Raw genomic sequence first — 17,948 nt, forward strand, 5'->3', positions numbered from 1 at the left:
CTTTTGTAACGATGTCAAACACTTATTTAATAATACTTTATGCAGCAGTAAAAACTCATTGTTATTGCCATTAAATTAATTGATTGCCGAGAGGCCGAGGAAAACCATTTGCATAATTAAGGCAAACATTTTAATAGAGATTAAAGTCTAACGTGGCAAAGAAATGGCTAATTGTCCAACATCGAATATTGAATTGAAATATGTAAACGTTCGAAAGTTCATATCACAATAAAAAGTAAATGCCTGGGGATCATTGTCGTAAAAGTTTTTGTCGGTTTATGGATGGGGGGTTAAAAGGAACCGAATGGAATGGATTTTTATTATAAACGAAAACGAAATGTGCAGCAATGGAAGAAGGGTATTTGGGGTTTTTCGGGGGATACGAGGGATACGAGGGCCAAGGGACTTGGGGCTTTCAATGGCCCCAAGATGCTGATGCATACCGAAAAGTCTTCAGAGCGTTGATGAGACATGAAACGAAGCGACAGACAAACAGACAGACCCAGATACATTCGCAGATTTGGATACAGATACAGATTCGGATACAGACACTCAGATGCCCAGAATGCAGTGTGTCTGTGTGGAGAGGAGATTCAGAGATGCCTTTTAGCTTTTATTGCATATGGTTGGTAGTGTGGATGCAGCAGGCGGCGATGGAGATGATGATGGGGCAGATGGGGACCGAGACGAGACCGAGACATGACCTACCCCAAGGCAAAAATTATTATTATTTTCTTCTTCTTCGTTTCCATATATTATTTTTTTGTTCGTCCATTCCCTCGTTTTCATTTATATGATTTTCTTTATTATTGCCCGAGCTCTGGGCTTCTCCGGACTTTTCTGGGTTGGTTTCTCTGGCTGGGTTTCCCGAAATGAAGCCGTAAAATTGTATATGTACGCATGCCAAGGCATTCCGTTCCCCAATATCAGTCCTGCTCCCCAATATTCCCCGAATTCTCCGACTCCCCGACTTCATTGTTTCAAACTGCAGTGAGCAATAAATGAGTAATACGGTAATAAAAACAAACTTTGCACAGCACACGACTGAGGAGCAACTTTTGTCCCTCGAAATGAATTGCCCCAGAGTGTGCTGGCCATGTAATGTGTTTATCTTGGTTAGTTCCTAAGATAATATCGCCTGGTCATAACACATCCTGTGAACCATAATGAGATAGGGTGAGTAACAAGTGAAAAATGGTTAAGGGACCCCTCACGGCTAAATATTTTACATAGTTCAGTAAGAGGAATTTAAAATTTTAAGCAACATTTTTAAATGTATTATAAATTTTATTGTATTTTAAGAAACGACATAAATGATGATAGCAAAACATATGATGCACTTAAAGCTGACTTAATGATATGATAATGATATTTCATTGTTTCTATAATTTTATATATATGTTTTGGATTTAAGGGCTCTTCCGCGTACAGATTTAGCCAGAATTCCATCAATAATCGACTGTCACCCATTGTTATTTTCCCCTTGTAAACGCAGTAGTGCACTGCATGACAGTTTAAACATAATTTGCCATTATTTTAAAGCCATCGCTTACATATCTATGAATTTATCAAGTAATCAGACCGTGTCTAATGCCGGCAATGATACCGAAAACGAACCATCTGTGTATCTCGGTATATCTACACCAAAGTCGCTATAGAGCAAGAGCACATCCATATCAAAAGCCAACATGGCAGCAAGATCGCACTCACGGATACGAAAGCCAGCCCATAAAGACAAAGGCATTAAATTACAACTGGCAAACGAGGCAGCACAGAAGTGTAGCTAATGTTTTGCTACCTGCCACCCCACCAAAAATAAGGAAAAAAACACAAAAACCCCAACCGAAACCATAATTTAATAGCAGCTACTACAGCAACGGTCGCTCGCTGTGTTTGTCTAAACTTGATTTCAAAGTTAAACCAACCTTAACCAACATTTATAGACATCAAAACTTTTGCGGCCCAAAGAAACGACAGCGAAAAATCCAAGCAAAAAACAGATTTTTCAGTTTTGGGCTTAAACTTGATTTGCAGAAAAAAAAGAGACATATAAGCAAACTCTTTAGCTTTGAAGGTGAAGTGTCTTGATTGAGGTACGAGTACGAAGAGAAGTAAATCTGACGGCTTCGATGGTTAATTAACCAGGCTCTTGAGTCGCACAACCTTGGGCTTGAGTTTGAGCCGAGCCTTCTAGGTTGCCAAAGGAAAGGTAAATATTTCCATACACTATGCAAACTACCAGAAAATACATTTATCGCGGGGATAAGATCATTTCGAGACCCAATGGGAACTTAGGCTTTAACTTAAGCAGGTCATTAAGACCAAGATTACGGCCTCTTTCGTTCCATTTAAGGTTTATGGCTATGAGTAAGAACACCAACTTTAAGTGTCTTCATAGCAAATAGCTGTGACATGGCAGTTAATTTAAATATTCATGATGCTCTGCGGCACATTTCTGATCCGTTTAACTGAAAACTTTGCCCTAAACAGCTATATTTACCCGCTTAACTATTCAAACCTGAATAAATATTTTATTCGTTGAATTGGCAAAGTAAGCAATCGATGAAAACAACACGAAAATGCAGTAACTCAAGTGAAAATATTTAATAATTCATAAGCGAACAGCCAAAGTGTAAGGTGTTGAGGATCCAAATTGGGCCACTGACTAATATTTAATACTTTTTGCGCTTTGGATTAGGCTTAATAAATGTGTGAGCTTAGACAAATGGCTATTGGCAATACAATTCATAAGGTACCAGGATGAATATATTGAACTCCTTTAGCTTGGGTAATTAGCTCGGCCCACCTGAAGGATTCTGGGTTGTCTACCGACTGTCTGCAAACAAATAATCTCGCATTACAATTTTTCTGCTTGTCAGTAGCAAGAAATTTCTAGCAGCATGTAATTAATATTTTGACGTGAATCCCAAGGCAGTTCACCACCTCTCAAGTGGGAGGCAATGTTAGATTCGATTTCATTAGAAGTGGTTGTATAGGTTTTCACTGGCCAACAAACCCGAAAATAATAATAAGCTAATGACATAGACGGATTGTATATCAAATATTGTTTGTAATAAACAGCCTCCGGTTATTTGTTTGCTAGGATAGCTTTTTATACCCGTTACTCGTAGAGTAAAAGGGTATACTAGATTCGTCGGAAAGTATGTAACAGGCAGAAGGAAGCGTTTCCGACCCCATAAAGTATATATATTCTTGATCAGGATCACTAGCCGAGTCGATCTAGCCATGTCCGTCTGTCCGTCTGTCCGTCTGTCCGTCTGTCCGTCTGTCCGTCTGTCCGTCTGTCCGTCTGTCCGTATGAACGCTGAGATCTCGGAAACTATAAGAGCTACAATACTGGGATTAGGCATGCAGATTCCTGAGATTCCTGCGCAGCGCAAGTTTGTTTCAAAAGAGTGCCACGCCCACTCTAACGCCCACAAACCGCCCAAAACTGTGGCTCCTACAGTTTTGATGCTAGAACAAAAATTTTAACTGAAATGTATTGTTCTCATCAATACCTACCGACTGACCTAAAAAAAGTTTGCCACGCCCACTTTAACGCCCACAAACCGCCCACAAACTTCAAAAAATCGTAAATATGAACGCGGATATCTCGGAAAATATCAAAGATAGAGAAACGAGATTTCAGATTTAGATTCCGTAGGCTTGAGCGCAGCGCAAGTTTATTACGCGAATATGCCACGCCCACTCCAACGCCCACAAACCGCCCAAGTCTGTGGCGCCCACAATTTTCATGGTAGATAAAAAATTTAAACTGAAATGTATTGGTCTCGTCAATACGTATCGATTGATTTAAAAAAAAACTTTGCCACGCCCACTCTAACGCCCACAACGCTTAAATCTGTCTACCGCCGGTAGGTGGCGCATTTGCTGCTTGCATATCTCCATTTTCCTTTGGTCCCTTTAGCTGAGTAACGGGTATCTGATAGTCGAGGTACTCGACTATAGCGTTCTTCCTTGTTCTATTTCTGATGTTACCTCTCAATCAACTGGATCCCATATGCTTGACAACATGAATGATGGGTCTGATGAAAGTTCATTGAATACCAGTTGCAGTTCGGAAGTCATTCATCTTTAATTCTTTAAAAGGTAGTATTTTTAAACCTAAACTACCCTTACAAAGATTTCAATTCTACAAATCTAAAGTTATGGATTCATTGTAAGTATTTTCATATGAACCAACCCAACGTCAGATTCAACAAATATAAGAAAATAGCTTTTACTGCACTCAAAGAACTGAGTATTCTTCACTATGCAGCAAGTAGGCACAGTGAAAGAAAATAAAATAAAATAATGGGATCCATAAACTTTACAATATTGTACATCAAAATGATTCATTTACTAAAAGATCCTCCTTTAAACACTGCCAACTATTTCTAATATTTTTTTTTGTTTAATTTTTTGAAGTGTAACTCTTTACATTCACATAAATATCTTTTTCCTCCACTTTGACCATACGCAACCAAGAAAAACTATAGAAAATTGAAAGCAATTTGCCAAGAAGAAAGGCAAGCACAAAGAACAGAACTATGTACGTAATAACAGAAGCGAAAATTATTTTTCTAACTAGCAGGGGAAATACCCGATGAAGGGAAAGGAACGCAAACTGCAATATTGCGCTGTCTGCATATAAATTTCGGTTAGGCGACACACAAAAAGAGTGAGCCAGAGGGAAAATGCGTCTGATAAGGATGAAAATAAAATGTGATAATTTTTTCTCTTTGCGCAAAATGCTTTTCATGGAGCGGACAGTTTGTGGATGTTTTTGGGGAAATGGGGGGGCGATGGGGCCAAAGAATTCCAGCTAGCGAATGACAAAGTATCGGGCCAACAACAAAGCTTAAGTCATAAAAAAAAGTTTCCTATGGGGCGTCAACGAGACGAGCTCTCTCCCATTTTCCTGGCATTTCTGCGTTTTTTGTTTGGAATTTTCCTCAAGCCAGTTGCCTGATTGCATCCACCTAAGGAAAATTTAACAACACAACCAAGAGTCTTTATATACCTCCATGTACCCCCAACCCGTGGCAACGAAATCTGTTTACAAATTTGATTTGCCTGCCACGCCCAGCGCAATTAGGGCGAGCAAAAAACCATCGCAACATTCTCACACTTAACTGGAGGAGGCCTACGAAACAGGGGCGTAGTGTTATATATAGGGGCTCTCAAGGGGGGTAAAATTCATTTTAAGGTCGCTGCAGAATGAATCCACATATCCTATCGATATATCCTAACATCCTTGCTTATAATATCCTAACATATTTTGATTGTAACTCTACAAAAAGAACACAAGGCTAAAAAAGTTGTGGAAGTACGAAATATTTTTTAATTAGTTGGTGTGACGTCCTAAAGTTTTAAGGTTCTAATTAAATTTTTTTTTTCAAAAATTATCAATTTTTTCTATTATCAAAATTGTTTTATTTAAAGATTTGGAGAATTATAAGTTTAATAATGATATAAGCACATATAAATAAATATGAACTTTAATTTTTATTAATAATATTATATAAATAAAAAATTTAACTGCGACAAAAAAAAGTAAAGCAATTTAAACCTTTGATACAAGCCTAGGATAATATTTCATTGAAGATTTGCATATATTTTTAAGGGGGCATTAGACGATCTTATACCCTTTCAAAGGGCGCCTCTGTCCATGAGGCACAGCAGATATGGTAAAACGGGCCCGTAGTCTTAGTCACATTGATTGTTATGTAAGCGGCTTATAATTTCTTCTCGCCGAGAGAGCGCTTAAATGTGATGATGGGGGAATCGAATTCAATTTTTGTTGTCGGGCGTAGCCAAGTGTCGATTGCCGTTCCCCTTGGCAGTGTGTGTGGGCGGCTATCGGTATCGTTATCGTTGCTGTTGTTGTTGTTGGTGTTGCCATGAAAATTGCTGTTGCCAAATGGAAAATGTATGTTTTCAGGCGCTTAAAAAGTAAATTATAGATGGTTTGTCCAGTTCCCACGCCCCCTTTGCCTTTTGTTTGGCCCAAGCCCTCTTCAATTTATTTTCCTGTCGTACATAGTTAGTCCTATTTTGTGGCCACTGGATAAAGTAACAAATTCACTTTGTGGGCTCACTGGTCTGTGAAAAAAGTTGTGATCTTTTTGGGGGCTGGATTAAGCGGGAATAGAGAACAGGCTTAATGGGCGTTCGTGGGAGAACTACGGGGGTCAATTAGCCAATTACTGATGGTCAAGAGACAGTAATTTTGGTGAGAGAGAACTTTATTAAAGTGCTCTTTAGGTTCTGTTTTGTAGTTGGTTTAAAGTAAAGAAGATCTTCTTTGTTTTGATTCTTTACACAACGTTTTTGTTTTCAACGCCAATCAATCCTTTGCAATCCAATTTAAACTAGTCTTGTCATTTAATGTCTTTATTTTTTTTAATGATTATTACCAATGTGATAAAGTAGAATAACAAACTTTATAGTCCACATACAACATATCCTTTGTATATCCAGCATAAAACGGGGAATTACTGAACGATTCAAGAGCAATTATAATAAAATCATACAGTATTTATTATAATGTTGTGTCTATAAATAAGCTAACAGACTTTTTTCTTACTTTTTTTTATTTATTAATTTCGTTAACATTCATTTTCATTAAAATAAATAAATCTTATTCTATCCTGATTTTTTGTAAACTAAATCATTTATAATACATTTTGAAGATTCTCTATTTCGATCTGTATGTCCGCTTAACATTAATTCCCCTCAAAATGAATACCCACACCATACCGATTTCATAACCAGCCAGCTCTTAAGACCCAAACTAGCTTTCCCGCTGCGGCGCAGAAAGAAACGATTTTCACTGAATTATTTTCACTTTTCTTCAAAGGCCGGCTTGATGAAAACGAAAGTGAAGCAAAGTCAAATCCCCAAGAGACCATCGAAGCCACCGTTACCGGAGTGGATTGGAGTGATGTGGATATGGACGTGGATGTGGATGTGGATGTGCCTGTGGAGTGGAGTGATTGCATTGTTTTCAGCGCCATGTACATGGAGATATTAGATAGGCCTACAGACACAGAGACCCGATGAGCTCAAGTCGGAGTCAAAGTCGGGGAATCGAGCATGCTGATGAGTTTGGCCTACTTTCACTTTCATTTTCTAGTTTCGGCTTGCAAGCGTAATCATTTTTGTTTTTCTCTTTTTTTTTTTTATATATTTTCAGCCGTTTTTGAGCCGGTTTTCCAGAGAGCCATGAAGTGAGAGACCCACTGACAATGAAATAAAGTTGTTTCACATTTCATGGCTGCTGCACTGGCAGTCGAATAAAAAATTAATATATTTCATAGGCCTGCGAAGCATGGCAAAGAAAAACTAACATTAGGCAAAAAAGTTAATTTCAACCTAGGCTGGCTTGGAAAAATGTTCGGGAATTACTCATCACAACGGAGGGGTATTGATGGATTTCCCATTTTTCGTATTAAACGTTTTTGCTCTCTCAAATGGTGCGTCTACACTGGACTACACAGCAACGTGCCAACACTCTTATTGCTCACTTTCACTTTTTTTCAATGACAATTAGTGGCAACAAAGTATCCACATCAAGTTCCACAACGATTCACGTTTCTCGTTTTAATTGCAAACAAAAGCTTTGAATAATATCGTTTATTACCAGCTGTTTGGTGTTATAATTTTGGTAACCGAAAACTAAAGGGTAACTGTACTTGGATTTAAAAAACTTTTAATTATTTGGTGGTCTCTAATGCTTTGCATATAATATGATTTGCATGAGTGCCTGTTGATTTGTGTTTAATTGAGGGAAAAGTTGGCTAACAACGGGTGAAAAGTGGGGAAAATTCCTGGAAAAGCAGTGGCCAGCAAAAGATTTTCAAACCAAAACGGCTCTAATCAAAGTTCGATCAAGCAACGGCATTAGATAAGCCAGCTATTAAGCCATGGTTGCCAGGCGCCCTTTTTATAGCACCGCGAACTGCTTTCTAAGTCCCAAATGGCACTTGCCATAGAGCCCGGTTCGGATATACAAAAAAAAAACCTTACAAGTTCGTTCGACAGTAAAACTCGAGCCGAGGGCGAAAATAAAAACATAAAATTCGCCACATAATTCCCACTCACACACAATTCAAGTTAAACTAATAAAAAGAGTAATAAAATCAATTTCAATCAAAATACCAAAGTAAAATAAATACCACCGAAAAAACCCGAGAAATTATGAGAAAAAGCAGGCATGAAACGATAGCGGAGACTTCCGAAAAAAGTCCCAAGACGAAGGCAGCAGCAAATTGAGAGGCAATAAATCAAATGCCGAAATATGCGACAAATATTATAGGAAATACGGGGAATACCAGGGGAAATGGGGGCCAGTTAGCGATAGAATGCAGTCTCCAGAGAGAGCAAGCGAATTTTTACGTGGACGCCGCCTCAAGATATATTTGTTTCTGTATCTGTATCTGAGAGATTCTCGGACTAGAGCGTGCAATTAATGATTTCGTCGGGGCGCAGCCGAAAAAAAATACACAACGGGCGTGATGTCGCAATATTCAATGAGCTTCTAATGACTGGCACATGAGCGTTAGGACCACAGTTATAACAGTTCAGATTAAATGTCTAGCCCAGACAGACGAGGGGGAAGTGGAAAGGAGCTATCAACTCAGTGATAAATGAAGGTTTTTTCCATTTCAAGTACAAAAACTTGGCCCGGCAGATGCCTTGTCTGCAAATTATTAACCATTTGAGGGGATTTTATTAAATATTTGACTTTGGAAAGTTTCAAAACGTTCACATAATTAAAATAAAGGATAAGAAATGTATCAATAAGAATAAAAAAGATTTCATTTTTATTGACATTTTATTATCTTGGAAGAAAAAAATATACTTATATATATTTAAAATCTAAAAGATCTTTTACCATTTCTATTTTCGAGGTTTTCATTGCATTATGTCGGTTTGGGAGAATTATTCTGAGATATTAACTAATTGTTGCATTTATTAAAAGGTTAAGACAAAATAACAATTTGACTAAGCAGTTTTAAAGTCAAATGAAAAATATTTTTCTAAAATACAAAAATAAGAACAATCCTGAAAGTACAAATTGGAAATAGAAAACGATGGATTAAACAATTATTAATATTATTTTAAATGATTTTATCTCTAAAATAAAAACGTAAGATTTCTTAAGGCCCTAATTTTGGAACTATGGGAATAGTATCTCTCATTATTTTTGACTTAAGCTAGTCACGCTTGCTATTTGAATCTTTTTCATTTGGCCAGCCCCAACTGCTTCCACCAATTTATCTCATTAGCCATAAGGCTCCAAGCCGAACCTTTTGGGATTGGGATTCCCAACCGAAATCCCCTGCTTTCCATCCAAACTTACCCTGCATTTTCGGCTGCAGCAATTGACATCTGTTGTTGGGGCTCATCTGTTAGCCGCAGCGTTAGATGTGCCCTTCGTTGTTGTAGCTCTTGTTGTTGCTGGTGCTGCTTATGCTTTTGAAGATACTTTTTTGTTGGCGTTTATTTGATGTCTACACATAAAAATCGCGTACGAAACGTAAATGAAACACTGCAAAAGAGAGAAGGGGAAATAAAAGAAAATTTTATTAACATCTTTTTTTTTGTACATATCTTTTGTTCAGACATTTTCACAGTATTATTTTTAACAAAACGCTAGGCTTGACATAAGTTGGCGCACTTGAAGGAAACACACAGAGAAAAGAGACCCCGAGAAAACAAGAAAAACTGGCAAAAGCAAATGCCAGCTGGCCACTTGAAGACTCAAGTTACAAGAAACACTTAGGGCCAAGCCGAGCCCCCTTTCTCCATCATCATCATCCTCATCACCATTCGCCAGATGATGAAAACCCCAAAAAAAAAGTAGAAAACCCTAGCAAAACCCAAGACGAAATGAGTTAAAGGAGGCGCCAAGTGTGTGTCTGTGCAAGGTGAAGGGAAAATGGGGCTAAAAAAGGGGGAGGTACTCGGGCCTCTTTTGTGTTGCCGAGGGCAAAGTGTAAGTTCTCCTATCTCCCTTTTTCCCCCAGGCTTTTTTCGGCATGCAGGGGTTAAGCCTAAATGTATCTCAAAAATGATTCAAAGTGAGAGCCGCGAGGGCTTAGACCATCAAGGGTTTCTGCCAGCCAACTGCATTGCCTGTAATTTGTATAACCATTAAAAGGTTTTACATGGAAATCAATTTAAAAATATTTCTTTTACTTTTAATTTGACTGCATATTAAATCTGAAATAATTTCGTAATCATTCTATTTTATGCCATCTTTGACTGGTTAAATGTTTTTGCTATAAACCATAAATTTATTATGATTTTGCAAACCAATTTCAACGTCCAATCAAGGGATATAATATTTCATGATCAAAAAAATTAAAAAGCTTTCACAGAGAGACATATTCAAATACCTTGTTCTTGAATTAAGAACATTCGTTCTTAAAAACAGTCTAAGTACATTTTGGGTTCAATGTTCTCAATATCAAAACAAAATTATGAGCAGAGAAAAGTTAAATTGAGTATACTTTGGATATGTGTACACTATTGACTGGACGAACAGTCTAGATGTTGAGATAAACGATGTATATACCGCCAATTCAATTTTATTCAAGCACGCTTAAAATATTTTTAACTTAAATAATGTCTTTCTATTTTTAAGAACATTTTCATCCCATATGAGAATGCAGAATTCTTTCAGTGTACGTTTGGTTTTTTTTAATTCCTAGCAATTATCTTTTACCAAGTTTTATGCATATATTACAAAACACTTTACCTTCTTATAGCTATATTTTCTAGATGCGAATCCTTTGATTAAATCAGTTTTACCTCTGGCGAACTCTATTCGTAAGCTTCTTCTAAACAAACAGCATTATCTGGCGTAAGCTCATGAGCTGTATAATCTCCAGATTCTGCGCAAATTAAAGTTTCATTCCTCATTTTTTGCCCCTCCACTCGCTTATTTGTTATTGTGTTCATTTTCTTCACTTGGCCAACGTGTCGTATACTCAACTCGTCAGCCACCACCCAAAAGAGTTTTCCACACGTATACGCATGTATGTACGTAGCATTCTCGGCCGGGAAATACTTATGAATGTATGCATGTATGCAAGTGTGTTCGTGGCATGAGGAGAATGCTTTATTGTATTTGCTTTTTAAACATCAACAACATTTTCTGTTGCCATACGAAGTACATACACACACCAGTACTAAAACTGAAGCAACGGCGACTGCATTGCGTTTTTCTCATTGTTTTTCCCCCGTGCCCCGTGCCCCGTACCCCTCCCCACCCCTCTGGAGTCCAGAGACTTGTTTATATAATTTCCTGTACGCGTGGCACAAAAGCCAGCACCAGAAGCATAATCTCCCCGTCTTATTCTCTCCCTATGAACGAGCACATATATCTCCATCAAATCCCTATACCGCTCTCTATCCCCCATTCTTTTGTCGTGTATTTTTGCTGATAATAATAATGCATTTCATTGTTGTTGCTGCTGCTTTTGCTTTTGCTGCTTTTGCTGCTCTTGTCATTGTTTATAATTGTTGCTTTGTGCGAGCTTAGCAGATGCATAGATACACATGTATCTAGTAGATACATCAAGTGACGACTGCAAGCGCAAACACACTCTACAACGTTTCTGATATCACTTCTTCCAGTCTGTTTGCCGTTTGATTGATTAAAACAAGGAAGCGGGATCCTTGAATTGGTTATTGTTAAGAAGTATGGGACTGAAAAAAATGTATCTGGTTGTTGAGAATAAAATTATTTATTTAATTTAAAGACAACAAGAATATATTCCATATATTGGGTATTTTGAAAAAAGTGCATTTTAGATATAAAATATATATTACTGGATCTTAGTACGTGCAATGACAAAATTCTGGAACTCCAGTTCAATATTATTTTGTTTTTTATTTTTAAGATTTCAAACATATAAGATGTAATATTAAATATAACTTGGTTTTGCTTTAAAGTTTTAATGACGTTCCTAATTACTTTATACTTCTTTATTTAAGATTGTTGTTCGGTTTAAGTTATAAAATTCCAAAAATATGTTTTTGAGTATTTCAATAAAAGGAACATTTCTAGTGTTGCTTTTAAATTATAAGACTTATAATATATATTCTTTTCAATATTTTAATAAAAAGTCAATTTTTAATATTGGTTTTAAATTATAAGATTCCAAAAATATGCTTTTGAGTATTTAAAAAAAAAGGATAAATTATAAACCTCCAATAATATGTTTTTTAATATTTTAATAAAAAGTACATTTTTAATGTTGGTTTTAAATTAGAGGATTCCAAAAATATGTTCCTTAGTATTTTAAAAAAAAGCACATTTCTTCGGTTACTTTTAAAATATAAAATTCCAAAAATATGTTTTTCAGTATTTTAATAAAAAGAACATTTATAATATTGGTTTTAAATTATAAGATTTTATTTATAAAATTATAATTATAAATTATAAAATTTCAGAATATGTTTTTCAGTATTTTAATAAAAAGTACATTTCTAATATTGGTTTTAAAATGTATTACTCCAAAAATATGCTTTTTAGTACATTAATAAAAAGTACATTTCTCCGATAGAAAAGATCTATATTTGACTCGTAAATATCCTAGATCTTTTCAGTCACTAAAACGCCATTGATGGGTACGCTTGGCCCGGGAAGTTGGGAAGTAACAGCCTTCGGACATGCCACTTCATTAAAGAAGAGATTCAATAAATTTTCACAAAAGCATGTTAATTGAGCACCACAGTTGTTGGCAGCACGGGATGCGATGTTATTGATGAGCTGGGGCTTAAGTTTCTTTCTGCGCTTGAAATAGTTTCAACAAGTCGCCAACGCGACGAGAGGAAGGAAAATGTGACGAGGGAAAACAATTTCATTTTGTTTACTTTATTGCCGTCGCGACGGATTGAAATGATTTCTGTTTGTGGACTGGACTTTATTTTTATCAGCGCAGACAAGGACAAAAAGAGGAATGTAAACAAGAAAAAATGCATTTGTGATAATGGTAAAGGTTCCTTTTCTTGGCTCGTTTCCACTTATCTTCCTTTTCCTCCCTGGGTTTCCACTTTTTTTTTCCTCCGTACATTTATTTATAGTTTGTAAATTTTGTGAGTAAACATTATATTTATTTGTATTTCCGCAATTGTCAACGGAAATAAGTGATTGAGTGTGGAGAGATACAAAAAAGAACAGGCAAATTAGCCACTTTGGCTTACAAAACCCGCTTAGAACCGGGCTAAGGCAGCCCAACAATGCGACAACAGAAGCCCAGAGAGGAGATAACTTGGCCAAGACGACGGCGATGACAACGAGGCAACTTAATACGCGGGTTATGCAACACCGACACACTCGAAAGAAGCGAATCAGTTGCACAAAGCAAACGACGACAAAGGCCCAAAGGCCCAGAGGCCCCCTACCTGAAAACCTGTTCTTGGCCCAATCGCAGAAGAAAAGAAACTCCATTTCGCATGGCCAGGAGATTCTGCACATTTTACCGTTAACATAATGGCTAAATCACCGTTTAGAAAACCGCGAAGATGACGATGTAGCCGCGTGGGGCGGGGGGTGTTTTGTGGGCGGTGGGGAAGAAAGACTCCGACTCGTGGCAACTTCTCAACAAAAAAAAGAGATTTCAAAAGAATTCTCCTCGCCTCTTCGTTCTTGCCAATTTTTCTGCTTCTCTCCGTATTTTGCAAAAACGTAATTACAGTTGTTGGGTATATTTTTTTCCCAGACGTGCTTAGAATTAAATTAAATTAAAATTACAGAGAGTGCCGAAAGTCAAGAGGTATAAGATAATGCCGCAAATGCGCAATTTTCTAAAGGGAATTATGGAAGCTAAGGAATGTATTCAAACAAGTTATAAAATCTCTAATAAAAACACTTTTTTAATATTTTATATTCCTTATATGTCATTATAACTCAATAATCCCCTACAATTATGAGTTTAATTTATTATAATTACTCCCCCATCCAAGTAACCATAAACATAAAAATACCCTTTTCATCTGCAACTCATTTCACAAATATTACGTGACATTTTTTTCAACCGTTTCCGATGCAAGAACAAATAAATAACCGAAAATAAGAATTATTTATATAACTACAAGCGGAAAAGACTTGTACCGTAAATTGTGTATAAGTTATGAACTGTGCAGAAAAAAGATATGTACAACAACTTGATTAATTGAGCCTTAAGATTAAAAAACGACGCACTGACAAAGGGTTGAAGAAGTAAAACATCGATATAAGAATGTTTTTTTAACGAATGGGAATCGAAGTTATCGAAATAAAGGGCCTCGGTTGTCGAGATAAGCTGCATTCTCTTCTCTTTATCAGCCAGTTTACTTACAGCGATTGGTTTGATTGTTTTGTTAGCTTATCGCCTTGAATACCTATTAATATTACTGTACTCCATGTATCGTGTGTCAGACTTTCTGGTTTGGGCCAGCAAGAAACTTCTTCAAAAATTCCATTTGTTAACAACTTGTTCCTTCCACGCTCTGTGTGTGCAAAAACAATTTTTCTTCATAATGAGGTCAGTTTAAAATACATAAACTCATTATTCGTTTTATTTTTTTGCCCGCCTGTGTGCGCTCGTGGCTGTGCACACAAGCCGTAAAAAAAACATTCGGCGTAAAAATTGTTTTATTGTCGCGTACGCAAGAAAACGTACAAAAATGTGTGGCCCAAATAAGGAATACAAGTACAGCAAAAAAAGTTAAACAAAAACCACAATGACACATTAATAATGTTAAGTAAATAGAGAAATTCACAAAAATAAAATCAAGAAACAATGGGGCATACAGTAAGGGCAGCAAAAATGCTCAAGATCAAGTTAAGATCAATTCCGATCAAAATATAATAAATAATATGTTTTCAGATCTTAACTTTTGCTGGGAATCATGAAGAGTTGTGTGCTCACTAGAGAACATAAAATCCTCATTAACAAGAAAGCTTAGCTATAGAACTTTACGATACCCTTTTATTATCCCATTGTCAGCTATTCGAACACTGGGCGCATAACAATGGCCCCAAAGCAAACTTCAAACAGTTTTGGGCGTTCTGAAGTTTATCAACTTCGGAAAGTGCTTCCGCATGGAGAGAAAATGCAGGAGGAGCCACATACTTAGATACTAACATGTAATGCGACGCTATCAAATGCTATGGGCCGTGAAGTACCGAGAGGTCTACCATAGGGGCTCCAACCACATAAAACCGAACCGAAACTATCTGGAATCGAAGGCACATGCTTTGCATATCGGAGGGAGAGTACTGTTAAACCCTCCCGCGGAGTCTCTACCACTGATAGATAGCAACAAGTGGCCAAAAATCCGTATGGTCGGGTTTACGTGCCTAGAAATTGGAATGTGCGAACCACGGAATAAACCATTTGAAATTCGTTTTTAACTGTTTTCCCTTCGAGCTCCGCAGCTGTTTAAATGCCAGTGATAAGCCAAAAACTTGGGTTTCTGCTTTGTTGACGATCGACAACTGCAGAGCTCGAGATTATCCTCAGCACTTGGCCAAATGTTCGTTCAAGTTGGACAAACACAAATGTGGGAATTACCCACCAGCAGCGAACTGATCAATTTAGGTTAGCCCATCCACAGTTTGCAGAGTGTGAACAGCAACAATGCTGGCATAAATCAATACGATTCGAGCCTCGAAATTCCCATCGACAGGGTTTGGGACATTAGGCCGTATATTAGGCAAAACCAGAACATTAATTTTCATATATTTCGTTCGGGCCTAAACTGCTTATTAGCATGCAAACCGAATAGCTCTCGGAATCATTAACCATCCAACGGACAGGAAGGAAAATAAGGGAACGATGGGTATCCAAGAATAAGAAGTTAGGAATGCTCTTTATAGAAGAATGGAACTCAAGAAATTAAAAAATGAAATATATAATTTTTTAATTTGTAGCTTAAAAAGATAGATAGATAGATACGCTTATATAATTTTAAATTTATAAAATTAAGAGAACTAATAAAAATCTAAATGTTACTTTCAATAAAAAATAGTTACGCTAATATAAAGTAATTAATTTGTTGGCTTCAGTTAGCTAATAATATTGAATCCAAAGTTTTTATCACTGAAATATAGTTATGCCTAATTATAATTAGATAAATCAGTTATCGTTATTTTTATAGCATATAAAGTATAATCATTTAAAGCCCAGTTAAATATTAATAAATACGTTTTATTACTCATCATTAAAGTGACTTTAAGAGATCAATTTACCAAATAGATCCCAGTTCCTCAACTCCTTTTGCCATTAGAGCGCCTAAGAAAAAATCGGGAAAACGAGGACATGAAGGAAACTCTCATAAAAACTCCCCAAGAATAAATGCCCGGAAGCGTTTTAGTTCGTTGGTGGTCAGTGTGGTTCGGCCCAAGAGATAAAATATAAAAACAAGAAACAAGATATTCTACTGCTGTGCGTTTTGTTTTCCATCAATTCATTAATCACTTCAACCAGAGAATCTGGACAAGGGATTTTTGTTCTCGGCGAGGGCTGCTGTTTATATCGCTGCCTTCTGCTTCATTTGCGCCCCGAAATGTGTTAATGTCAAATTTATGTAATTAATCAAATTAAACGAGAGCGAGTGAGAGGATGCGATTTACCTAGGAGCTGCTGTCAGCCAATTTTCCATTATTCATTTTCCTTTTGGCCATTTCGCTTCCTGTTTCGCTATATCGCTGGCTTGCCAATTGAAATGTTTTCTTTTGTGGAATTGGCTAGTTGCTTTCACTGACAAAATGTCAACGATTGACATTAGCTGCTGGTGTGAAAATTAGTCTCGGTCGTTTAAAATTGAAAATGGAACGATAACCAAAAGCTGATACTTATACATGTACACGTTTTTTTTTCTTTCTGTATAGGCCATTTTTCCCTTCGACTTCTTATCTCTAGGTGTCACGCATTTTTCTTGTCCTGAATATGGTGGAAATTTTTCATTTGTCTGCCACATTTTTATGACTTTTCCACCAGTACTTATATACATCGCAAGAAATTTTTATTAGTTCGCCATTAAAGCATGTAAGTGTGTCTGTAAATTGTCATAAACATAAACAACAATGCCGTAAAGGATCAGGAAATGCTGTTGAAGCCAGCTAACTTGTAGTCATAAAACTTAATTAGTTTGGGAAACATTCAGAAGGTAATTCAAGCGAACATTTTACAGGAAATGCCCCAGAAGTTTTGGAGTTGCTAGGAAATATAGATAATCATAAGGTACATGCGAGCAGTAAAAGCCGATGAAGTTAAAATGTATTTCAATGTTTCTGAAATTTAAGCATTACTTAAGCCTTGCTAAGGATATCACAAAAGTTTATTTGCATTTATTCCCACTTCAATTGGTAGCGTATTCACCATAAATTATTAAGCTCTGACATCATTTAACCACTTTCGAAAACATAAATAACTCACTTTACAAATTTGTAACCCACAAAAACAGCAGGCCCTCGATATAAGAGTCATCTCCAACTGCTGAATGTCAAGATTGGACACCAAAGAAAATATAAATTTATGAAGTCAGCAAGCTAGGAAAAAAAACAAAGAAAATAAAACCCAAGCAATCGAATTATATTTACATAAAAGCAAAATAAATAACACACAGGCCTACCACAAAGAGCAGATAAGTAGGTATTTGTTTATAGACTGCAGATGTCTCTATTACAGATACAATCGATTTCACAACTAAACATTGATAAAAATGCTGTGCAGAAAGCAATTTCATTTTGATTTCATAATATGATACTAATCAGGCAATCGAATATTGGTTTATATATCTCTGCTCTTCCTCAGATTGTTTACACTTGGATGCAAATTAGTTTTGTGCCCGAAATGGCGCAGAGAATTCCATTCCCAAAACTGTTTTCGATTCCAGCCAGTTTCTTTCTGCATAATGCGGATGCTTTATATGTACATACT

At 36.6% G+C, this 17,948-nt stretch overlaps 1 protein-coding gene across 3 annotated transcripts in view; it reads right to left on the reverse strand.

Moving 5' to 3' along the window:
• LOC119548440 (homeotic protein female sterile) overlaps positions 1-17,948 on the reverse strand; it is a 95,261-nt gene that overhangs the window by 55,449 nt on the left and 21,864 nt on the right. For all 3 annotated transcript variants that reach the window (XM_037855699.1, XM_037855700.1, XM_037855698.1), the window contains exon 2: positions 9,371-9,559. In XM_037855699.1, the coding sequence (XP_037711627.1) occupies positions 9,371-9,399 (29 nt within the window). In that variant the 5' untranslated portion in view covers positions 9,400-9,559. The remainder of the gene's footprint in view (positions 1-9,370; positions 9,560-17,948) is intronic.

Source organism: Drosophila subpulchrella, chromosome 2L (assembly GCF_014743375.2).
Source record: "Drosophila subpulchrella strain 33 F10 #4 breed RU33 chromosome 2L, RU_Dsub_v1.1 Primary Assembly, whole genome shotgun sequence".
Lineage (NCBI taxonomy): Eukaryota > Metazoa > Arthropoda > Insecta > Diptera > Drosophilidae > Drosophila > Drosophila subpulchrella.